General features: G+C 31.3%; 6 protein-coding genes across 6 annotated transcripts in view; 3 read left to right on the top strand and 3 right to left on the bottom strand.

The window, feature by feature from the left end:
- Positions 1 to 24376, top strand: part of LOC126919206 (integrin alpha-PS5-like) — a 132058-nt gene that overhangs the window by 20667 nt on the left and 87015 nt on the right. The gene's annotated exons all lie outside the window — the stretch shown is intronic.
- On the bottom strand, positions 142 to 7523 carry LOC126919200 (uncharacterized). Its single transcript, XM_050728009.1, has 18 exons — positions 7394 to 7523; positions 7151 to 7271; positions 6863 to 7074; positions 6579 to 6787; positions 6209 to 6504; positions 6039 to 6142; positions 5771 to 5969; positions 5179 to 5697; positions 4892 to 5086; positions 4592 to 4807; positions 3301 to 4511; positions 2534 to 3218; positions 2118 to 2335; positions 1408 to 2053; positions 1047 to 1291; positions 767 to 971; positions 593 to 672; positions 142 to 503 (listed from the first exon to the last, which is right to left on the bottom strand). The coding sequence occupies exons 1-18, from the start codon at positions 7412 to 7414 to the stop codon at positions 366 to 368; spliced, it is 5520 nt and encodes a 1839-aa protein (XP_050583966.1). The 5' UTR covers positions 7415 to 7523; the 3' UTR covers positions 142 to 365.
- Positions 8606 to 11578, top strand: LOC126919262 (guanine nucleotide-binding protein G(i) subunit alpha). The gene is made up of 4 exons (XM_050728224.1): positions 8606 to 9106; positions 9666 to 9850; positions 9941 to 10227; positions 10301 to 11578. The coding sequence occupies exons 1-4, from the start codon at positions 8986 to 8988 to the stop codon at positions 10776 to 10778; spliced, it is 1071 nt and encodes a 356-aa protein (XP_050584181.1). The 5' UTR covers positions 8606 to 8985; the 3' UTR covers positions 10779 to 11578.
- On the bottom strand, positions 11656 to 18336 carry LOC126919208 (synaptojanin-1). Its single transcript, XM_050728041.1, has 7 exons — positions 17447 to 18336; positions 16939 to 17293; positions 16689 to 16853; positions 15435 to 16489; positions 14787 to 15358; positions 14535 to 14709; positions 11656 to 14457 (listed from the first exon to the last, which is right to left on the bottom strand). Exons 1-7 carry the CDS (start codon positions 17571 to 17573, stop codon positions 13457 to 13459), a joined length of 3450 nt encoding a protein of 1149 aa, XP_050583998.1. The 5' UTR covers positions 17574 to 18336; the 3' UTR covers positions 11656 to 13456.
- Positions 18702 to 22325, bottom strand: LOC126919247 (potential E3 ubiquitin-protein ligase ariadne-2). The gene is made up of 8 exons (XM_050728183.1): positions 22146 to 22325; positions 21077 to 21599; positions 20780 to 21011; positions 20590 to 20707; positions 20290 to 20514; positions 20004 to 20216; positions 19765 to 19914; positions 18702 to 19403 (listed from the first exon to the last, which is right to left on the bottom strand). The coding sequence occupies exons 2-8, from the start codon at positions 21597 to 21599 to the stop codon at positions 19395 to 19397; spliced, it is 1470 nt and encodes a 489-aa protein (XP_050584140.1). The 5' UTR covers positions 22146 to 22325; the 3' UTR covers positions 18702 to 19394.
- On the top strand, positions 22968 to 24239 carry LOC126919290 (diphthamide biosynthesis protein 3). Its single transcript, XM_050728276.1, has one exon. It carries the CDS (start codon positions 23087 to 23089, stop codon positions 23336 to 23338), a length of 252 nt encoding a protein of 83 aa, XP_050584233.1. The 5' UTR covers positions 22968 to 23086; the 3' UTR covers positions 23339 to 24239.

Below are 24376 nucleotides of genomic sequence, written 5' to 3'. Positions count from 1 at the left end.
ATTTCTTTTGTAGAAACGAACGAATTAAAGTCCAATACTTTCGTCTGAATCGCGCTGGCGCAATTCGATTAATACTAAATATGTTTTTTTAGATGAAAATATTATAGGTGTCTCAAACCAGAGCAATAAAATAAAACCGTATACACATTAAATGCTAGAAATATATTAATACTTTGATGCATATAATTACAGATTTATGTTATAAATATACATATACATACATGTATATATATATATATGTATGTTCTAATTTATTTTACACTACATTGCATACCATGTATGTGTGTGTGTGTGTGCATTAGTTTATAGATAATACATCGATAACGGTAAATAAATTCATATACTATAGTTTTTGTAAAATATTATTAGGGTCCCTGCTTTATGATTTTCAATGTCGTGCTATTCGTGCTTGTACCCTTAAAAATATAGTAATTTTCTAAATGATAGAATGGCACCATCGTTTGTAAATCATCTATACGGTGATGTATTTTCAATTGAAACTTCTGAAAATAACCATTTTGTGATACAATTTACATATACATATAAGCTAAATTATTTCAACAACTTAATTGATGGATCAATAAAAACTTACCTGAGCATACATATATTCGTAAATGTAAAACTGATCGTTCTCCGTCGTAACGATGATAAAGGAGTCGCTCTTCCCAAAATCTGAAATAAGATAATATCTTAAATATGATTTAAAATTTACTATATTGCAATGTGAATGTTATTTTAGCGTAATATCAATTAATATTGTTCGCACCATCTGTATAGAAACATTCTATTCCATGGATTCGCGAATCATGAAATAGGCTTTGATAGTCATAAAAGTTATCAAATTCTGGATCATAATAAAAGATATTTATCGCATTCGTTTCAAAATCGTCTACCAAAACGAAACAATCCTGTTCTTGGATGAGACTTTTCACATTGTGCGTTTTACCTTCAAAGCTTCTTATTATAATAAACTAAAAAATAATACCTATATCAGATCATCGCCCAAAATATTTTTATAAAATAATTAAAGACGAAGTGTTTATTACTTTGGAGGTAATAGTGTCCAACTTATACAGATACGACTTCTCAGAATTTCCGAAGCAACCGAGCAGCAGATATATGTCCCGATGATTTGCTTTGAAAATGTCGATAGCCCAAGCTCCATCGGTGGATATATTCTGGTACAACGATAAATTATTGTTCTCAAAATCAATCTTGTAAATTACAGAATTTGTACGATGTGTTGCGAGTAGTGTATCATAATACACTGCCAATACTACGAAAGCTGCGTCTAAAATACATACATATATAAATATGTTATGTACTGTTTAACAAAAATTACACAAATAATTTTATTAGTTTAATAGTTTCTATCTTAAGAGTTTTTATTAGTTTTAAATATCATACTATCATGTGTTGTGAAAACCTTTGCGTCCTTTATGTAACCTCGAATTTTTAAAGACGTTTCCTTTACATTAGCTAACGTTTCTTCTGTACCGATCAGTCCAGATTTAATCCAAGAAATCATGATGAATTCGTTTTTCGTATTGTTTGAAGTACATTCACGGCTATATGATATTGCGTTTGATACTACATTTATACCAAATGTACTGTGAAATTCGTGATAATTTCGTATTATTTTATTATTATTTATTCTTTGCATGTAACAACCGTTTTCGCTGAGCTCAGCCATATATTCAGTGGGGCAAGAACAATTATCTGGAAGCCCGCAAAGAGATCCTGGTTCTTCACCAAACATGTTCAGCTTTGTGAACTGTTCGTAATAAACAACATCAATCTTCTTGATGTTGGGCGCCTGAATTTTCAACTTTTCATCTGCCTGCTCCAAATACAAGAAAACATTGCCGAGATTTTCAGAAATCAAAGTAGATCGAACAATATTCTTCTCTATCTCAGATTCATTCTGCGTGAACATGTGGAGGGTCCGACGTGTCTCTTGTTGTAAATCGTGATAGACAGTATTTAAATTTATTCCATTAATTAAGTTCGAAACAAACACATTTTCTGGAACCTTCACTTTCGACTCGAAAATCTAGAAATATCCAATTTTTAAATGTATCATACCGCTTGCAAATATTGAAATCAAGCAACATTACCAAGTCTCCTATGATTTCCACGTCTTCGTCGTTTTGTATACCATTAGAGTATTCTAACGATACGTTTACTTCATTAATTAACGATGTGTAAATATTGCCACTTATTATGACATTCTCTTCAAAGATTTTCGAACCAGATACCACTTGTGTTTCCTCTCTTTCATTCAGAACCAAATCGGAGGGATAGATGCCATTAATTCGCGAGAGATTCGTGTTCCCTAAGATTGTTTGAAAATATTGTAATCTAAGAATTTAAGGTATATATTAAATAATTCATATAATTTACGTTATTACGCAAGTATCGTATATGCTTTACAATTGAAATAACGAAACTGCAGCTTTAAAAATTTAATGGAAAAGGAAATAATAGCTAAATATTATCTGATCTTTAATGCGATCTGTTTATAATTATATACCTGTTATTTCAACAGTGTCATCAAATTGTACGTTAGCAAGTATTTCGTGTTCTCTGTCGATAGTTACACGATTTTTTAAAAATTCATCAAAATTTACTTCATCTAAGTTCTTTAAATATATATCCTCCAATATAACAAGATCTTTTAAAAACGTATACATAGGTAATTTATCAGTCACCAGAGCTACCCCATTCAAAGGAACATTATGAAGGTCATCATCAACAAGGATGTGATCGATCGCTACATCATCGAGGAATGTTATAGTTCCAGCTATTACTTCTTTTTTACTTTTCCTCGCTACAGAATTATTAAATTCGAAAATATTGATATTATTAATCATAGGAATATCAATATCATCGGTCACTGAAATAGTCTCGATATCCAGATCATCTTTAAAAATCTTTTGACCAATTATTTCGATGTCTTTATCGTCTATCACTGCATCTGCAATGATATCACGTATTTCGTCGATTTCTTTACATTGCCCCGCAATTGTCGATGCTGATATATTTCCCTGAAAAATGGTGTCACCGTGAATAGTTTGATTTGTAGTTGTAGTTACTGCGTTTTCGAATAACGATGTCAAAGAAGCAGAACTTGTTGAGGGAAAATCCCAAGAAATGTTCCCGTTTACTTTTAAATCAACAATTCTTGATACTGGTATGTTAAGCATGCTCTCGTACAACTGTAATAAAATGTTTGAACGATTGAATTCAATCGAACAATAAGAAAACAAAGGTATCATGAATTCATATTTCAGTGTTTACCTCGTTAACATCGAGATTGTTTAAAGTTTTTGTTACAGCATCCCCTTCTACAAATAAATCATCAAATTTAATATCGTTTATTAGAAATAGAGGCTTGTCGATCCATGTCAACTTAGAGATGTTCCGATTATTGATGAAGCTAGTTTTAATGTTATCAGTTGTAACTTTGTAAAAGGTGAACTTCCCAGATATATTTTGTTCTCTTGACTTTGAAAGGAAACTTTCGAAAATATCGTTCACGTCATGACCATGAAGAGATTTCAACGTAATATTCCGTACAGTTAATTCTTGGAATATTATCGTATTTTTATTATTAAACACATTTTTTTTACGGATATTCCTTAAATAGTCCATTGATGGCTGATCACCAATTTGAGCTACTTTTAAATCATCTTTAACCGTTAGATTACCATTTATTACCAAATCTTTTATGTCAGGTATTTTCATATCTTTTAACAATAAAAGTTTCTTCATTTCAAGGTTGTTAATCTTTTCAACATAAAGATTTTCTACATGAAGTTCTGGAGTCTTCATGAACTTCGTTCTCTGATCTTTGCTAACATTTCTTGCATTCTGCAAGAAGAAAGGGAAATTAAGCTCGTCTATGTTTATTTGTTTAGTCTTAATTGTCAAGAAATTCATATCGTCTGGAAAAATATATGGCTCCTTTTCGTTTAAAATGTCAGATACTAGGAGGCCATTAAAGACGCCAGTCAATAATTGGTTTCCACGTAGATGCTTTAGGTGCAATCTTTCTCGAATGGTGACTGATTCTGGAGCGATTTCAAAAAGATTATCGTCTTCTTCTTCGGTGAAAAACATATCGTCTACGTGAACATTTTCAAAATGTAGCCTTTTAAAACGTTCTGGAATAATACTTGTAGTGGTGTACAAAAATTCATCTTCAGAAAATCCATTTATGTATTTTGCATTCAAACGATCTATAGTTAAATTATTTTCAAAAATGACATCGTTTTCGATTATTTGATCGGTCGATTTCGTCCAAAAGGTACCAAAGATATTAGTTAGATCTATTTCCTCATTATTTAGAAAGATTTTTGTGTACTTGTCCAGATCTAGCGTTCCAATGTTCAAGTTACCATGAATAGTGACATTAGAGTAAATTTGATGTGACGGACCTATCGGTAAGTTAATGCTTGAATCAACTAGAAGTTTCTCTGTTACGTGTAATTTCGCAATTTTCGTTTCCCCTATGAAACACGAGATACTTCATGTGAATGTAGATAGTACGAAAAGATTTCGAAAATTGAACTAATCATACTTCGTATACCTTTGATTACGTTGACGGTAGATACTCGCGCTGCTTCTGAAACCGGAACACCGTTTATCAAATCGGTATATAAATTTTCTACTCGAAGCTTTCTCATGGTAAAGTTACCAAAAGTTTGATTGGTTTTTGTGTTCATATAATTATTCCATGGTTTTCCATTCAACATTTGTATCGTAAAATTGTAGATTCGTAATGTATTATCGAAGGTAACATTTCCTAAAAAATTTAATTTAGATTTAAATATCGGCCTGTTAAATCAAAGAGTTCATCCGAGATGATTTGCTTTGGTTTGAAATCTACCTTCAATTCTCTGATTAAGGTTAATGATAAATAATTCATTGAAGAGATCATTGATATTTATGCCGTTTAACATTTTTACGTTTAAATTCGTTAAAGATATACTTGAATTTAAATATACGATGTTGTTTGAAAACTCAATTTCATCTTTCTCTATATTTATGTTCATTTTCGATGTATCATTGGTTAAAGCCCAATCTAAAACGACATCACATTTTTGATAAATATATATATATTCTTTCATATCATCGGGACATTGTTATTATTAGGTAAAATAATATTGAACATACATTGATTTGGGATTCCACAAATGGAATCTACTTTAAGATCATTTACAGTGATATTTCTTTTCTTCGAAAATTCTTGTATCTTATTCGAATTATTGTTCGAATGCATATCAATATCATTAAAAAAATCTACAATCATTCTATCAATCTGCAATTGATCAATGAATGCATTTCCATCGACAAGAATATCTGCATTTATAGAATTCGTGTTGTTCATCATTAAATATTCGTTAGATGATGAAACATTATCAATTTCCTGGATTAAATTTTCCAAGCGTCGTTCCATCACGTGAGGCGCAACGATGTCTTCGTCTGCGAGGATGTCGATGTTATTTACGGTTCCTGCATCTAATATTAAATTTGGTAAAACGAAAGATTCCGATATCGTTAAATTCTCGTGTACTGGTTGCAAGAGGGGCCATAAAGACTCAGCTTCTTCCACGAAAAGTTTTCTTTGTAGCAATGTTTCAACCAGTTCCGCCAAATTTTTCGATAAAGTATCACCTTCCTTAATCGAATGTTCTGAAAATACCATTACAGTAACTAAATTAATGCATAATTTTCGAGGGCTATTGTTTTAAGCAGAATAATTAACCAGAGGGAATTTCTTCAATGCGTAATTTCCACGATTCTACGCTATAAGTTTTATCCGAGTTAATAACAACCAGCACCATAATTATCGTGGACTTGTCAATTCGAGTTCGTATATCAATCAGAACTCCATCGGGTAGCTTCATAGTGTGTATTAAAATATAATCCGATGCATTTTCAAACTTGTACAGTTGCAAGATGTTCTGTGACACAATTAGTATTTACGAACAAAATTCCGTAATCGTTGATTAGTTATCAAATTCTATGCTTACATCATACGCTACAAAGAAAAAGGTGTCGTCATTGATGCTCACTATGCTGACTAAACTGAGTGTTCTTATTTCTGGCAACTGTTGCCAGCTTAATAGTTCATGTCCTAAAAGAATAAGTTCTCCATAAATCGATAATAAGTAAATGAAAACGTGCAAAAAGAAAAACCAACCATCCCACCAAAGCAAGTTGCTCGGTGTATATTCGTTTATTAGCAAAATGAAATTAAAGTCCGCATGTTTGTAATGATGAACAGAAATCGGATTGGAAGTTTCCAAAAATTGTATAGTATCCAGGCTGGTTTCCTTAAACTCGTACACCATGGAACCGATTCCGGATGCATCTCTATTATTCTGTGCGAATATTATAATCGTCGATTGCTTATATTTGAACGTAGTGACCGATATCGCGGCGATGGTCATCACTTCTTTTACTATATCCATATACGTTTCTCTCCAATGATATATTCTACGTTAATATAAAATATATGTGAATTTCGAGGCACAATAATTACAAAATGTATGGTTACTAATTTCGCTTACAAAGAAGGTACGGAAAATTGACCAATGTTATCGGCTACTACCAGATAAAGTCGATTGGAACGAACGAAGAAATTGGCATCCGTAGGACATCCTTTATGTTGAATGGTCTGCCGATATTTTAATTGCAAATTATCCATTTTTGTATAGATGTTACACGAGCCAGTTTCGTAACAAATTAGTAGATAAAGTACACTTTTCCAAACGATACTCTATAGCATATTAATTGAAATGACTTACTATCGAATGTGATTTTAAGTAATCGTGATTAGCGCTAATTTACCTACCCTGACAAATTTAATAGCACCATTATTAAGAGTTGGGATTATTCCTTGCGATAAGGTATGATTAGAGGAAGGAGAATTAAATGAAAATTCTATGAAACGATTTGCTTCTATTAAAAGTATCTTGTCGTATATATTCGCTATGAAAGGTGGATTTTTGTAGATCTTCTTTGACCATAATTGATCCCATTTTACATCGTAGATTTGTTTATGAACTACGATTACCATATTTCAAAGAAGCTTTAGAAATATCTAATATGAATACTTAGTCTGTTTATTGATTTCTTTTACCTGGTGGTTCTTCTCGAAAATAGAGCTTGGCTATCTCAACTTTTGTCTGCTTTAACTTTTCGTCGAAATGATCGGTTAATGAAATGTTCACAGAAATGAAAATGATGTAACTAAAGAGAAGCTGAGGTAACATAAAAATATAATCATTTAAGATATAACATTATAAATTTCAATTAAAAAATTAAATTTGATTTTTAAGCTTTGAATTCGAATTTTTCGTTTAAACGGCAGATTTACGCTTACCAAAATTTTTAAAGATCCCATGATCTTAGACAGATCGAATGCGCGGATTCATATTCACTCGTGAAAGCTTATTGTACTAATTGATCACGAAAGACAATTACGGGTCGTCGACTGAATACACATACAAACAGCTATAGCTATATCAAATGTAAATAAGTAACGATCATTATTAAATTTGAATCATTCATGATCAGAATTGCGTGATAATTTATTGAATATGATAAGGGTGAGTAAGATTTTTGTTAAAAGGAATTTAACTTAAGTATATTAATAAGAAGAATAATTCAGAAGAGTAAATGGAACAAAAATCAAATAAAATTGTCTTGTTAAACAAATTTTTATTTGTACATAATTTATCATTAAAAACAAAAACAGATGCAATTTTCAATAAGAATTTAAATTGGAAGTTAATTTTGGAAGAGGACGTATTCTAAAGAGTTCACAGAAATTTATAAATTATCGAATCCAGTGAAATGTTTGGCCGATTCCGATTAGTCAACTGTTATTAATGGAATGTATAAATAGACTTATATAATGAACCTGACAATTGGATGAAACTAGCTCAGGGTCCAAATACAACAATTTTATGCTTTCCTATTCTTCTAACACTCTCGTTTGTCACATAAATAATATGAATTATGTTTTATTAGTCATTATTACGTATTGAAAATATAACATAAAATAACATCGATACAGTTATTGACGTATCTGTTTTTTATGATATTTGATTAATTTTAAACTTACTTCTATACTGAACATAAACATAATTATACTTATCTCTTTTTATCTATAAAATGTTATTACGTCCGATGATATTACATCCGATTTTAATCTATGATATAATATAACAGCTTCCTAAGATAGCATATTGGTATAAATATTTATCAAGATAAGATATAATTCTTAATTAATTTCGATCAATAAACATACCGAAACTTATATTGTTTTACATTAATATACGAATCCGTGTATATATTCGATTGGGGCCCGCGGGCCCAAATGATTCAGAACATAATCATCGAATGAATTAAGTTATGAGATGATCCTCCCGCTGTCGGACCGATCTTCGATTCTGGATTTCGTAGACACAGATGGCGCCTGGAATTCGAACAAATACAATCTCTGTAGTGTTTCCATTGGCTAGAAAGGACTCGCGATCTTAACATGGATTGGCCGTTGATCGTGATCGAGAGATCTCGACAAATCCTGACTGTGTCCTGTAGAGCAAGGAAGGAGGGTACACCAACTGTACGTAAAGTGATCGTGCCGGTATCGCAGGTTCGTGCAGTTTTGGTCCATTGTCATCGTTTTTGACGGGATCACGGGGAGCAGCGAGTGATCACGAGAAATAGATTGCACGTATGCACGTATTGAACGATAATAGCTACATTGACGAGGGACGTATAAGCAAGTGTACAAGGCTGTACATCCGATCAGTGTGTGTATGCGAGCACAACCGCGTGCGGGCGGTTCCCACACGTCCGTGCAACAAGTGTCATACACGGGAGCGCGGCGAATAACCGATTATTCCGAAGAGCACCGTGCATGGTGCTCGTTCTTTCTTCACCGAATAGAAAGAACGACCGGCGAGAATGGGTTGTGCGGTGAGCACCATCGGCGAGAAAGAAGCTGCGGAAAGGTCTAAGAAGATCGACAAGGATCTCAGAGCCGATGGGGAACGGGCCGCCAGTGAGGTCAAGCTCCTCTTGCTTGGTAATTTCTACTCCTTTTCTTTTCGTTTATGTACTTTCTCCTTGCAAGAATCGTTCCATCGTTATTCTTTCATTTCTTTCTTCACTTTGTTCATGATATTGTTTTGAAAATATCCTCTTCTTAGAAGACGACGTATTCCTCGACGTTTTGATAATTCGTCGTAAAAGTAAATCGTAAATGCACTGTACTACTACTGACAAAACGTTTTTTTCCGCTCATTTTTCCACCAATTCTTTAAGGTAATATTTCGATCGAGTTTGGTTTTTAATCCAAATAATATTTTCACGTCATTCACATTCCGATCAATTATCGGATTTGCGCAATCGTGCAACTGTAGCGCGGGCGCTTTTCTGAAATCTTTGAATCATCGTTTAGAATGAATCATTATATATCGTATTGAACACTTACTCGATTACCGACAATTGCAGTCAGATATAATTTCCATTCATGAATATCGGTATCTTCATCATCGTTTTAAAGGGAAAAATTTGAAGATCAAACGCTTTGACATGCACATGACATACATATTTATTAAACATACGAATGTATTCATTTTAAGGAGCTGGAGAATCTGGAAAATCTACTATAGTAAAACAAATGAAAATTATCCATGAAACTGGCTATAGTAATGAAGAATGTGAACAATATAAACCTGTAGTTTGTAGTAATACAGTTCAAAGTCTTATGACAATAATTAGAGCCATGGGTCAACTTAGAATTGACTTTGCAGACCCTAATAAAGCGGTAAATACATTAATTTTAAATAAAAATGTTTCATATACTATTACATCATACATGTTTTATCAGTAATAGAAAAATCTAATCATGTTGTAGGATATAGCACGTCAATTCTTTACCCTAGCTTCTGCAGCAGAGGAGGGTGAGCTAACTGGGGAACTGGCACTATTAATGAAACGATTATGGCAGGACGCTGGAGTACAACTTTGTTTCACACGTAGTAGGGAATATCAGCTCAATGATTCTGCGGCATATTACCTTAATGCTTTAGATCGTATAGCACAACCTAATTATATTCCTACTCAGCAAGATGTTCTTAGAACACGTGTGAAAACAACAGGAATAGTAGAAACACACTTTTCTTTCAAAGGCTTACATTTTAAGTAAGTTTATTTCAAGATGTTTTTATTAATTTTGTATTATGAAACATTACTAAGAAATTTTTTGCTCTATCAGAATGTTTGATGTGGGTGGTCAAAGATCAGAAAGAAAGAAATGGATACACTGTTTTGAAGGAGTTACTGCAATCATATTTTGTGTTGCATTAAGTGGATACGACTTGGTTCTTGCAGAGGATGAAGAAATGAATAGAATGATAGAGTCGATGAAATTGTTTGATTCTATCTGTAATAGTAAGTGGTTTGTTGAAACATCAATCATTTTATTCCTAAACAAAAAAGATCTTTTTGAGGAAAAGATCACTAGGAGCCCATTGACTATTTGTTTCCCAGAGTATAAGGGTGCCAATACATATGAAGAATGTGCTTCTTACATTCAAATGAAATTCGAAAATTTGAATAAAAGAAAAGATCAGAAACAAATTTACACGCATTTTACATGTGCTACTGACACATCTAATATACAGTTTGTGTTTGATGCTGTAACCGATGTTATAATCAAAAACAATTTGAGTAATTGTGGTTTATTAAGTTAAATATACCAATACCTTATTAAATCAAAATGAGTAAATTGACATCTATGGATGTATAAACTTACGTGAGTGCACAAAGGATACACATGAGACTGAGAACAAATTGTTAGGAACAGAAATATAATTTGGGTATACCACCATGTATACCAATAATGCAATGTCTTCATTTTGTCATCTCCTGTTGGTTTTTACAATATTTTTATATAGTACTATGAAATAATTTGTTAGATCCTTATCTATATCTTTCTCACGCAAAATATCATGACATTTCGTTGTAATTGGTTACTTTTAACTTATTACTTTATTTTAAATGACTAATGTAAAATTGAAATATTTGAAAATTTAAATTGTAATCTTAATAAGAGAGCAGATAATGTTTCCAAAGAAACAAATATCTGGTCTCTCTGCTAACTGTGTTTAGTATATTAACCAGAACTAGTTAGCTATTAATTTAGTAATACCATTTTGTATATAATTTATTCATTAAAAATAATATGTTTATACTGAATGGAAATGTATTTCCATAACAGTGCTCGAAGCTATTCATTCCTCTTATAATAATTTGTCTATATTGCAATGACAGACACAGTTCATCGTGTTGACAGTATATATTTATACAAGCTAAATTTGATAAAAAATTTTGTAAAAAAACAAGGACCTTTTTATACGTATCATTAAATAATGTTTAAAGGGTTGTCATTATTGCTCTATTTGCCAAACAAATGACAATGTTAGAATTAGTTACAGATTTAGAAAACAGTCTTATTATATTGATGAAATAAATAAAAAACTTTTTTAAAAAAGTGATATTTTTTTGAAATCCTATGCTTGGCGTTCTGAAATACAGAGTGATGGTAACAGATTAGTGAATTTTAGAAAGTAACAAAATACATAATGTATTTGGTGTATGTAGGAAACATATGTCAATTACAAGTGTTTTTCTCTTTTTTCACTAAAGTCATCTCTATTTACATTTCCATCAAATAGATACACGATTCAATTTATAAAAATGTTTAAGTTCATGTATTTTTAATATTGTTTTAGATTTGTAAATCATGTGTCATTTTAGATTTGTAACGTTTTCACGAAATTTTCCGTTTAGAAAAGGCTCATTACAGAAATGATAATACTCGCACATTAAGTACTTATTATTCCAAATCTTCCAGAATAATTAAGAATATTTCCTTCGTTGTATAAACACAGAATCTCATTATAGTTGTAATTCGTATCGATCTCTATATTATATGTACATGTACAATAATACAATACATGTGAAGCTACAAAATAAATATAGTAATATTTTGTTTTTCTGACAGTGTTTAAAACTTTGATTTATACATACAATATATATGTACTTATGGAAAATATTTTGTATGAATACTGTTCTTTGAGTCTTTTATTTTTACCATTATAACTAGCAGTAAACATAAATTACCTCTCTTTCAATTTTTAAAAATCATGTTTACCATCTATTTGTAATAAAATACAGTAAGGTGTAACATAGTTAATAAATCATTTTAACATTGATTGTAAAATTAATATATCATGAAAATATAACGTTTGTGGCTTGTGTATTTTATAATAGTATTAGTTCTTTTTCTTTATATTTAGCCACAATAAATTTTTTATCAGAAGATTATATTAATATAACATTTTCAACAGCACAAATTTCATTAACATAATTATTAGTTTATTTGTTTTAACGATCATTAAGAAGTATTTAAACTGGATACATTTTTAAACTCTGTATATGTTCTATGATATACAGGGTGATTCAGCTTTTTTCCGCAAAAATTTACCAACATATGCTATAAGCAAGATTAATTTAATTAATTAATTATAATAAATAAATGAAATGATAAGAACATTGCTGATATCTATTTCATATGTTTACACAAACTCTAATATTTACTTCCTAAGATCATTAATTTGGTCAACCAATACAACAATCATTAAATGATCATTACCCTCAACAATGGATAGGTCGAGAAGGATCAATCCCAAGATCGCCAGATATCACGCCAATGGATTTTTACTTGTAGAGAACTCTGATAGAAAAAGTTTATTAAATACAAATTAATAGGTGTCAGGGGTTAATGCAAAGGATTCACGATTTATTTGTTGCAATTAAGAAATATGAACAAGAAATGAGTAATGCAATAGATTCTACTTTCTGAAGATACCAATCCTGTATTCATAATAACGGACGACATTTCGAAATGGAATTGTATTGTGAACCGAAAATCTATTCCTATGTGATATCGAACAAGATAGCAGTCTATTACCATTTCGTATTTGTGTTATAGCTTGTTTTAATAAAAGATTTAGGAGCATATATTTGTATATCTTTTTCTTATTTTTACTTATAGAATATGCTGGTAAAGTTTTACAGAAAAAACTGGGACACCCTCCTATATGTATAATCAAATCTTTGAGGTATTTAACAGATTCGTTTATATGTAAAGTGTAATAAGAAAATGCACGACAGGAAGCATAAATTCTTACAGTGTCTGAAAACTGAATTTGACTAACCAGAATAGACTTGAGATTTATAGTATCCTACACAGCTGTGCATTACATAGAAGCAATCTATTCTGTTTTTAATCTCTATCTATATTTATAAATAATTAGCTACACAATGACACATAACGAGTCAATTCCGAAATTATATAGACCACTGTTTAATGTGGATTTCTAGCTGGAATGGGTGGTCCACCTGATGTTCTTGCCGGAATTGGTGGTGGAGCATTCGACGCGGGTAAACTAGGTGGTGGATGTTGAGGAGGAGGAGGAGCTTGTCTTTGAGGTAGTGGAGGTGGTTTAGAATTGGGTGGCCTACTAGGTTCTTGCAAAGGATCCGTACGAGGTAATGGAGGTGGTGGACGGTTTGGTATGGGGTAGTTAGGTGATCCATCCATTATTTCTTCATAAATTGCAGATTCCGGAGATAACCTTTCGCTTTGGTCAAATTCTCTTTCTCTAGCTAAAGGTGCTGGATATTGATTGGGCAACACGCTAAATACACCAGCTCGTGGTCCTTGTTTTCGATCTTGTACTGGACTTTTTGGTGGTTGAGTTGGACGCCCTGGCGGAGCTGGTCTGGGAGGAGGAATTATTCCATTTGGACTACTTCTACTAGGGGATGATCGTTCCCCTATGTCTAATTGTTCTAATCTATGGATAGGGCTCCTCATTGGAGAATTTGAAACAAACTGTGCAACTGTAGTATTACTGCAAAGTTCTATTTCTTTTTCAATTAGTTGTACCCAGTTTGGAGATTTCAATGATAATTTCAAGGCTTGACCACATACTTGAGTCATACCTTTTCTTGCTGCTGACAAAGCACATTGTCCATCTCTAAATGTTACCCAGATTGTTTCACCGACGAATCTGACAAGGATTACTTCACCAATATGAGAGAAATCTTGCAATAGAGCCATCATGAAATTTTCATCAAACACACTGTCCATATCATCCGATTCTTCAACTGCTTTAACTACTATAGTGCCATCAGGTGGACCCAAATCTTGAATCACTTCTTTGAATACTCGTTCACGCTTTTCAGATTCAACGCAATGAATATCTATATCTATAATGGCAATAACCGGCCGATGATCACTTTGTTTCAATTCTGCTCTGCCATAATGAATTAATTTTCCTGGATTCCAATCTGTAGGGGAATCTAAAACAAATGAGCGACAATGTAATTAATGAAAGTGACAAGAATGCCAACAAGAATCATAATTGTATGGAACTAACCGATATCAGGTACTTGTTTTCGACGTTTCCACAATACTCTATCCGTCCAAGCAGGTTGTCGACATTTTTCACTAGTATCATAGTCACCAGAAAAAAGATCATACTTGTATGTTGGAGCAAAGTTAATAGGACCTTCCAAAAAATTTTTGAAAACATTTCCTTGCTCCTGTTGAACCTAGATTCAAAATATGTTAAGGAAATTATCAAACATGTTTGTATAAAGTATTTACTTTACAAATTTATTGTCTTTACCTTCAACTGATCATATTGTAATATTTGATCAAATTCGTTTCTTTTGATCATTTCTTTCATCTCATCCTTATCCATATCAACCCTGTAATTGAAATCTCCACACCAAAATACGTAATCGTGAGTATTCAATGTTCTTCCCATAGGGAAGGTAATTTTTCGCGTAATTTCCGCATAATCTGCATTGCGTTCATTCACTTGAGATTGACCAGCAGCAAAATGTGCACAAACAAAACAAAAGGACGTGGAATACAATACGCATCTAATAGCAGCAGCTCCTTTATTTCCTGTTGCACCTCCCAAACCGGTTTTTACACAATCTACAGCTACATCTCTTAAATAAGGTGCATGCTCAGGTCGTATGAATAAATAAAGACAAACACCGACTAATTGTTGATATGTGACCAAAACATATTCAGTATCCCGAGAAAGTACTTTTTGCAATTCCTCTGCCCAAGCTTTTGCATTATCAGTACTAGCAGCCATTATGTTGCTAGCATTCAAGTCAACGATTTCTTCGAATCCTATCGCAAATATATCTACAGGAATATTGTCATATTCAACTGATACTAGAGCTGTAAAAAAGATATAATTAATTCGTAAAAATTTATTTTATTAATAATAGAAAATATATTTAGATTTAGAACTTACATGATGATTTTCGTGGAGCATCTAGTAACCAATCAGAAAGAGACACATCTTTGTACACGACACTTCGGAAGTGTTTCCCTCCATTAACGTTGTAGGTACCAACACTTATTCTGAGATTTATTGTAGCTACATACTCATTATATCTTTTACACATTTCTCTGAGAACGCTGGGTGGAGCGTGTAGCATATTAGAAGGTAAAAGTAATCGAGCTCTATCTGCTAATTCAGTATTTAAAGTTGATCCCAATAACAAAATGTCAATAGCTTCTTGTTTACTGGAGTCTAATAAATTATTTTGTATTGTTCTAGCTGCAGATCTTGCACCATCCATTAATTTTGAACTTCCTTGAATTGCCCCAGTACCAGCATATATTTTACTTACTTCATTACCATTGTTGATCCACATTTGTCTAAATACTTCTTCAAATCTTGAAACCATCTGCTGTTTTTCAAGTAACTTTAATAATCCAAGTTGTTTGCTAAGTATCTCCAGTGCAAAAAATGTTTGTACACAATTTGTTCTATCTAAACAATCGAGACAATTTGTTCTAATAGTCCCAGTTTGTTCAAGAATGACAGTATTACCAGCCGCATAAAACAAGGAAAATGATTCTAAATATTTATCTACTTTTGTTTTCAACTTTGAAAGGTTTTTCATATTTCCACCTCTGCATTCTTGGTGGTAATCAAATAGAATATGAGGTACATCAGTATGTTCTGACATATTATGATGAGTTTGGAATAATTGACTTAACATTGCTTCTCCTTCTTTACTCCCAATTAGACTAGATCCAAGAAGATTGATAATTACTTGTTGGCCATACCTTTGTTTAATCATATTCAAATGTCTATTAAAGGCTGGTGCAGAAGCTTCAGAACCACGAGAAATTTTCACTTTGTGAGAACCAACCTGTATACCAGGCTGTTCCCAGAATAAAGGAACTGATCCCCTGGTTTGCACATAAGAGGTTACTTCATTATCTAAATATATTACTTGCTCTGTTTCTACAAAATTTGCTACATGACCATCATCATTAGTTCCTCTGACATTAAACCTAAATAATGAACATAAATCTATAGAATATTGCTAATGTAAAATGCAGGCTTGGTTTTAAATGATTAATATAGTATTATCAAGTATGATTGTATTATATTACATGATAAGAATTGATATGAATGACACTATTGTTTCGGTGTCGTAAAATAATTAGTTTATGGATTATTTGTATTTATTTAAGAATGAATTAAGAATACCTTGTGCCTGCCCGTTCACAACTTAATCTAGACATGAGGACAGCACGAGCTTGTCTATGACCAACATATACAGTTCGAATTTCTACACTACCACACATTGCTTTAAGTAACCAATGGGATGTATCCACACCATATCTTAATAAATGTATATGTAACATTCGATTCCTATTTGTTGTATTTGTACATGGAAAAAAAGGAACATTGAGATTTTTGATACATACAATACATATAATATATATTATATACTGACCAAAAGAATCTATTGTCAGTTGTTGTAGATTTGCATCTTCTCTGTGCACTAAGGGTAATATCAAGAGGCTCTTGATTAGCAGACCAAGAAAAATAAAATGTACCAGAGTTGAGAACTTTTCTAACTTCAGATACACGATCCTCGTTACTTTGTGTATAATGAAGTGGTACAAAATGAGTCTGTGTAATTCTAAATACTTCAGACTCTCCTATTTTGCCAACTGAAAAACAGCCAGTCACAAGAACAAGGTATAATAAAGTATTTTCACCTGCATTTAACTGCAATACGCCTAAGCATCCATATGCATCTAATAATTTTGTGTATTTCCCTTTCAAAGTGTCTGTTTCTTCAGCAGCTGTAAAGTAATATTTAAAAAGTTAAAGGATTTATTTGATAGATACCACTTATTATATTTTCTAAATGATAATTTTAAAGAAAAAAAAAAAAATTGGAAGATTAAAATTAAAGGATATTCGCAGAAAAATATTAATTACGATAAAGTACTTACAAAGAACAGCGACTGCCTGTGATTCGAAAAGAACAGTTTCCTTTCGATTTCGTTGTTCCAATATAAGTGAATGAGGACTAGGTGGTTTTAACTTTTCGTAGACGCGAAACCCTTTGCCCATCGCCATTGTTGTACTAATGTCTTTGAAAGTTTCGGGGATAAATGTACGCTTTGGTAGAATATGACAGCCCCGTCTGTCATACGGAGGAGTGTGATCACCCTACTCTTACTATGTTTTCTTTTTTTCTACCGACTGATCTTCTTTCTTCGCTACTGACAGTAATACACTTTTCCCTACTAGTTAACGGTGGAGAGTAGCGCTCTTTTCGCTAATCCGTCGATACTTCGATATTTTCGCAATATATACATCGCGATTTCACGGAGTCTACAGTCTGCTTGTCTAACCGTAACAATCAATCGAACGCGCCATTTTGAAATTTTGAAAAATCAAATATGCAACAATCTCGCGCCACAAACATCGGTCAGTTAAAAGTTGCTTCATCAGTTACGTAGAATTTTTGTAATAAAAAAAACCGTACTCTTTTCATGACTTTTTAATGTAAATAAAGTAATATGTGAATGCTAGTGTGAAAAATTCAAGCAAGAATACAAAATTTTGTGCACACAGTGAAAGCTTATATACAGAATTTATCAAACGTGAATTTTTAATGTAACTTATCAATTTTAATTTTAAAAGGTGTCATTTTGACGAATTTCGAATGTTTTAGTTTTTAAGGCAACCTCCTAATCTTTTTGTGCAACTAATTTTGAGTATCAGAAAGAATAATGTTCCAGATCTCGTCAAAAGGAGTTTTGGATTGAAGGTAAAGATCTTTTAAATTTAATATGTATCATAGAAATAACCATTATACAGAAGCTTTATCATATTTTAAACGTATACTGTTGACTGTGAAATAAAAATATAAAAATTTCTTCTACGGTTTCTACCCGTTAAAGTTAACGGAAAGATATTGTGAACCATATTGAAATTTTAAAAACTAGATGTTTAATATGATAATATTGTTGATTTTCAAGTTGTATTTTCAAGTCGTAGCAAATAATAAATAATATATAAGAATGATTAATTCAATTTGTTATAAATATTAGAAAACAAACATTTCCTATAGTAAAAGCAATCGATGTTTTTTAAAATCATTCAAAATAACTTGTTTGATATCTTCTAGTACAATATATTAGTTACCGAAACATAACAGTTCGATGAATCATGATTTTATAAAAGATATTTTCAAAAAGATACAATTGTTGCGGTAAAGTTTATTTCTTTTAGTGACATATTAATTATTACATTTATTTTCCACAATGGTCGTTAAGTTTAAACGGGAGTCTTTATTAAAAGATCGATCGTATCTATTCTAATGTATCGCGTATAAATAATTGAAAAAAAGTTCAATTACAGTTTTTAATGGATGTCTTTGATCGTTGCATGCACCTCAAGTCTAATTATAGAAAATGTCACGTTCTTTTACATTACCACAATATTTACATGTTAAAGGTACCATTTATTGGCACCTAATTAGATTGTTAGGTTATTTTCTTCCACATTTTTTTTTTGCTTTAGCGTTGATACTAGAATGTTTCTTAGTAGTAGTAATGCTTTAAAGGAAAAATTAGAAGATCCATCGAATCAGCACGAGCGAAATTCATATTTAAACTCATGTGATAAAAAATACATATCATAATCCATAAAATCAATAATTCTTATAATATCTTTTGTTCAACTGTGTGATAAGCATCAATAAAAATAATTATCTAAATATGAATTTCGGAAAATGCAATTAAACAATATTCATGGAAATACTCTTAGACTAGGAAATTATACATTATATATCAAATTTTAACAATCAGTCAATAAAAATTAATACTTTCCTACATGCCATTCTTCATTGATGCTTTCTCTTTCCTTCTCTAATCTCCTTGCCGTCTTTGATTAAGATATCTATAAAATTCCTTATTTATATAGGATTACATAAATAACAAACAGGTTCAATTTTCTTTTCTACAGACACCACTTTTAATAAAAATGTAAAAATTGTCTGATAAAAATAATTTAAAAATCGTTTAATCGACAAAAAATATTTAAATCTAAAGCTATTTTCTAAAACATTGTCAATTGAAACGATTCTACACACTATTCCAAACTTTTTCTTTAATGACGAATGATTAACTAATGTGTAAGTAATAGCTGTTGGAATATAATACTTCAAGAACTAAACTATAGCTGTTTCGTAAGTTTGGCATGATTGTGAAAGAGACTGCAACGATGTAACAAAATATTTATGATCACTTGGTATTTATACCTCAAGAAAATCCTTCAGTAAAGTGACTCGACGTTTTTCAGCAATATCCATTTGATTTTCCAAATCTCCACGATTTGTTGTTTCTGCATGTTCTATTTTCCAAGAAAGATCTTCTATTTCCGCTTCCAATTGCGCTTGTTGGTATTCAAACTTTAAATATTTATTATACATTTTATTACACATTTAGTTTTCTATCTATAAAATTACTTAGTATCTTAAAATTTTAGATAGATATTTACTAATTCTTTTCGCGGTCCAGGTTCCATATAATAAGCATAAGGATAAGTATATTGTAAAGTATAGCGGCAACGCGTTAAAAGTGACGCAGCTGCAAATAAATGTTGCCAATCGATCCACGTTCCACTAGAGTTCATTACTTTCTTGTTTATTTGCATCTTTATAGCTTCTAAAGTTTGTTCTTCCAATTTTAACGACTTACTGTGATTTTCCCACTGAAAGCATGTTTAAAAATATTGATAACATGCCAATTAAATATAAATTTAATTCTTGAAGAAAATAATTTACTCTTTCGTAGTAATGAAGATATTTTTTTAGAGCTTCTCTTGCTTGTGCAAGAACACTCTCATGAGCAATGTTAGGATTCTCTTTATATCTTGAACATACATAATATTCGCTTCCGTGTGCTTTCCAATCTCCAAGGCACATCCAACAAAAATCATACTTACAATTATAACATTGCATATGATTACAACCACCATTTTTTTCTATGCAAATATGGCATTTTGGACACTAAAAAATTAAAAGATATTTGTTATAAAACTACATATAATATTATACACAGAAATATGCGACTTAAATACTAACATCTTTGGTGTGGGCACTAATATAATTAGCTGTTTCTGAATCATCTGCACATTTTGTTAGCCATTTTTTCATAGTATTACAGTCAGTGGGTGCGTGGTAATCAATACCACATCGGAAGCTGCAATAATTACACCCTTTGATTAATACTATACTAGAGTGATATAAATATTAAAAAATTTTGGTTGCATACCAAAATACAGTTCTACATGATGAACACATCACTCTTTTTGCTCTTTGCTCTTTCGAACGCATAATCATTTGACAATTGGGTCCGGGACAAAACCTTAATTGTGGATGGGATTTTACATAATCACAAAAAGCAAACTGTTGATATCTTTCTCTCATGTTAGGCTTAGTAAGTAGAGATAAAACAAAGTCTTCTGGAGCTAAGACATTACAATCCTGTGCCATGCAACTTATTCCTAGTTTAAATTAATTTAGCTGAGCTTGATTCAATGGATAATCTGATCTATTTCAATGAACTTACCTGTAGAAATACCTTGGGTTATTTGTACTTCAAAATGCATGCACCAACAGTCTTTACAAAATGAATGTCCACATGTTAGAGTAGAAAATTTCTCAGCTGGATATATTGTAACACAAACAGAACATAATCCACCCCTTTGACCTTTTAGTGCTGATAGTGAATCCAATGGAGGTAATGATCTTATTTTTGAATTAATTAATAAACTGGAAGCATTGGTACGATACTTTGCGATGATGTCTTGTAATGCCCAATTGTGTGCGTGTAATAAAACTTTGGCTAAGGATGGTGTTATATGGAGACTATTACTTAACAACTCTACATCTTCATTTAAAAGTCTTTCCACTTCTTCAATTCTTAAACAATCATATACAGCATATTCAGGATCTCTTCGGCTTTGATCATTATCTATATCATTGTCACCTTCACCATCCCATGGGTGTACATTATAATAATCTTCATAACCTGGATCTCCGCAATCTGAGTCGGAGCAATCCATTTCAGTGTCATGTTCTTCAGTTGTCATCTGTCATAAATATTATATGACTATATTATTCTATTATAAAGAAATATTTTAAATTGCATATTTTACAAGGCTTGCAGTTAATCTATAATTTATGCACATACAATACGTATATTATTCTTCTCCTAACCTTATAATTTTTAGCATTTATTTATAAACATTAAAATATTAAGTGTGTTAATATATGAATAAACAGTGAGAACGTAACAAAGAAGTAATTAAATTACTGCTTTATTAATAAAGGCAACAAAAGATACAAATTTCAACACAAAAGGTTTTCACTAACTATACAGAAACACTAGAGTTTTACAATACATATTTTCAGATTTTGTACAAATTGTGCAATTATTTAAATAGTCAATTTATTTATGTAACATGAAATGATAATTGAAGGTATTAAAGGTATGGTAGTAGGTTCATCGTTTGATTATTTCTTATTTAAAATGTATTTTTGTGACGTTTGGTAAACATTTTGATGGGATCTCGATTATTGTATTATAATGAGGTGTTTGTTCATTTTGTTCCATTTACATAGCCCAAAAAACATACCTTTATATTCTTATGTATCAAGAAAAATGCATTGATGCGTTTACTTTGTTAGTTAAATGAAAAAGTTATTAAAAGGCTTTATTGTAGCCGTTTATGTCAATAGTTACACTGGCGCATGAGTTATGTGTACGTTCTTCCATGTCAGGCGTATGATGTGAACGATGTTGTAACAGATGATTTCATTTAATCTGAAAGAAGATAAGAATGTCAAAATCACCTGATACAAAACAGCTGAGTTTAACAAAATGCATATATGTTAATTCATGCAATATTGTAAAAAATGTGAATAATTTATTTTTAAGTATATATAATATAAATGTATCTCAAAATTTTATTTATGAATGTTAATCATTTTGAGATTCATTCTTAAAGCAATGAGTATACTTCCTCATCGTACTGTGGAAATTCTAGATAACATTTAGTATATATTCTTTTGAATGATCTATTTATATATTATATTAACATTATATTCTCTTATGATCATTATATATGTATATACATAAGTATATATACATCTTGTTCCTATTTTTTAAATATGATTTTATATTTGTATGAATTACATAAGAATATTAGAAACTTTAATATTAAATATATTGTATAAAAATTCGTATATAAGATAAGAAATGCTACTCTATATTTTAACATGTTGTGTTTTCAAATTATATGGAAGTCGAAATAAATACTTTTATAAAGTTAATTCTATTTCAAAAAAAGAGAAAAGGGAGGTAGAAAGAAAGGAAGAATAGAATTATGTAGACTTTTTATTTCATAGAGTTAGCTATCTATATGATTCTTATAGTTGGGTACCTAAGTATACATGTACATACTTTCGTATGCCATCATGTGTCGTATTCGTGGTCTCGTTATGATCAGTGGTCAAGTGTGTGTTTCTAACCTCTAAGCTTATTTAAAGAATCCAATTATTACGGATTATTGAAATTATGTCTGTATATCACGATGAAGTAGAAATTGAAGATTTTGAGTATGACGAGGACGAAGAAGTATATTACTACCCATGCCCTTGTGGGGATCAGTTTCAAATCTCTAAAGCAGAATTAGCTGCTGGTGTGGAAGAAGCCACATGTCCTTCGTGCTCTTTGGTTATTAAAGTAATTTACGATAAGGAGACATTTGCAGTTAAACAAGAACTTGTTAAGGATGAGGAAAAACAGCTTATAATCGAAAAGGTTTGAGTTATATTGGACGACTTTCTAAGGTACTGATACTCTGCATTTTTCATACACACGTTCAAGCTGAACAAAGTTGGACACACGAACAATGGCCAAAGTATATATATATATATAATTAATATTATTATTTATATACAATATATTTGTATATAATTACCAGTAGATTTGAAACAAATTTTCAAATTGTCCTTAATTCTCTATTATATTGAATATTATTGTTAGAAAATAGAACATGTATAATACAATTATAATGGATAATAACAAAGGAAGAAGAAATTTTCCACATCAATCAGCATAAAACAATTAAACTCTGCTAAAGTAGAGGTATTGTCACCACCAGTCTGACAACTTCCACCCTTAAAGACAAATATCCTCTTTTGAAGTAAAAACATTTGCCCTTTGATATTAATCCAAAAGTGAATTATCTGATGGAATGAAAAGGTTAACAATGTGTTGTTTTTCATAAATAAAAGAGATACAAAGAAGTATTCAAATAAGTACCAAGATCAGGAATAAAAGTAGCTGTGAGAGAATGTTGATAGAATTGAAATCTCAGGTGTAAAATCATAAAGGTCTGAAGAAGCCTAAGAAGGAAAAGGAAAATGAAAGGAGAAGGATGACGGAGGAAAAGAACTGGACAAGGAAACGAACAAGGGAATCAATAACATGAATAATTGTATAATTATTCTGATGATGGAGAAGGTTACCACGATGAAAACGATAATTTAGATGATGGACCTATTTATTAAGATAGTTTTTATAAGAATTGAAAATTTCTCTCTGTTTTCCATTATTGGACTGGATATTTATAAGCTGCTAATTGAGCACTGTATGGCAATGTATATGTGTATTTTTTACCGAATTGTGTATATTGATAATAAATTATTTTAGGATACTTAAATAACGGCAAAGTCTTATGCGCTCGCGCGTATTATTTCATATTCCTCGGTAATTATGTTTTTTAAGGAAATTAGTATCGAAGGGTGGTGGTGTGGTAGACGGCAGTGTACTAAAAAAAAGGAAATTAATTTTCCGAAACAC

This window comes from Bombus affinis, chromosome 8 (assembly GCF_024516045.1).
Source record: "Bombus affinis isolate iyBomAffi1 chromosome 8, iyBomAffi1.2, whole genome shotgun sequence".
Taxonomy (NCBI): domain Eukaryota; kingdom Metazoa; phylum Arthropoda; class Insecta; order Hymenoptera; family Apidae; genus Bombus; species Bombus affinis.
This window is presented reverse-complemented; position numbering and strand designations above follow the sequence as displayed.

Coding starts and splice junctions, on each gene's coding strand:
- LOC126919200 (XM_050728009.1), bottom strand. CDS start 7,414: ATGGGATCTTTAAAAATTTTG. Junction 4,808..4,891: donor CCTTAATCAGAGAATTGAAG/GTAGATTTCAAA, acceptor TAAATTTTTTAG/GAAATGTTACCTTCGATAAT. Junction 673..766: donor AGAATGTTTCTATACAGATG/GTGCGAACAATA, acceptor ATCTTATTTCAG/ATTTTGGGAAGAGCGACTCC.
- LOC126919262 (XM_050728224.1), top strand. CDS start 8,986: ATGGGTTGTGCGGTGAGCACCATCGGCGAGAAAGAAGCTGCGGAAAGG. Junction 9,107..9,665: donor GGTCAAGCTCCTCTTGCTTG/GTAATTTCTACT, acceptor ATTCATTTTAAG/GAGCTGGAGAATCTGGAAAA. Junction 10,228..10,300: donor TTCAAAGGCTTACATTTTAA/GTAAGTTTATTT, acceptor TTGCTCTATCAG/AATGTTTGATGTGGGTGGTC.
- LOC126919208 (XM_050728041.1), bottom strand. CDS start 17,573: ATGGCGATGGGCAAAGGGTTTCGCGTCTACGAAAAGTTAAAACCACCT. Junction 17,294..17,446: donor ACAGGCAGTCGCTGTTCTTT/GTAAGTACTTTA, acceptor ATTACTTTACAG/CTGCTGAAGAAACAGACACT. Junction 16,490..16,688: donor TGTGAACGGGCAGGCACAAG/GTATTCTTAATT, acceptor TTCATTATTTAG/GTTTAATGTCAGAGGAACTA.
- LOC126919247 (XM_050728183.1), bottom strand. CDS start 21,599: ATGACAACTGAAGAACATGACACTGAAATGGATTGCTCCGACTCAGAT. Junction 21,012..21,076: donor AACCCAAGGTATTTCTACAG/GTAAGTTCATTG, acceptor AATTTAAACTAG/GAATAAGTTGCATGGCACAG. Junction 19,915..20,003: donor CTGGACCGCGAAAAGAATTA/GTAAATATCTAT, acceptor AAATATTTAAAG/TTTGAATACCAACAAGCGCA.
- LOC126919290 (XM_050728276.1), top strand. CDS start 23,087: ATGTCTGTATATCACGATGAAGTAGAAATTGAAGATTTTGAGTATGAC.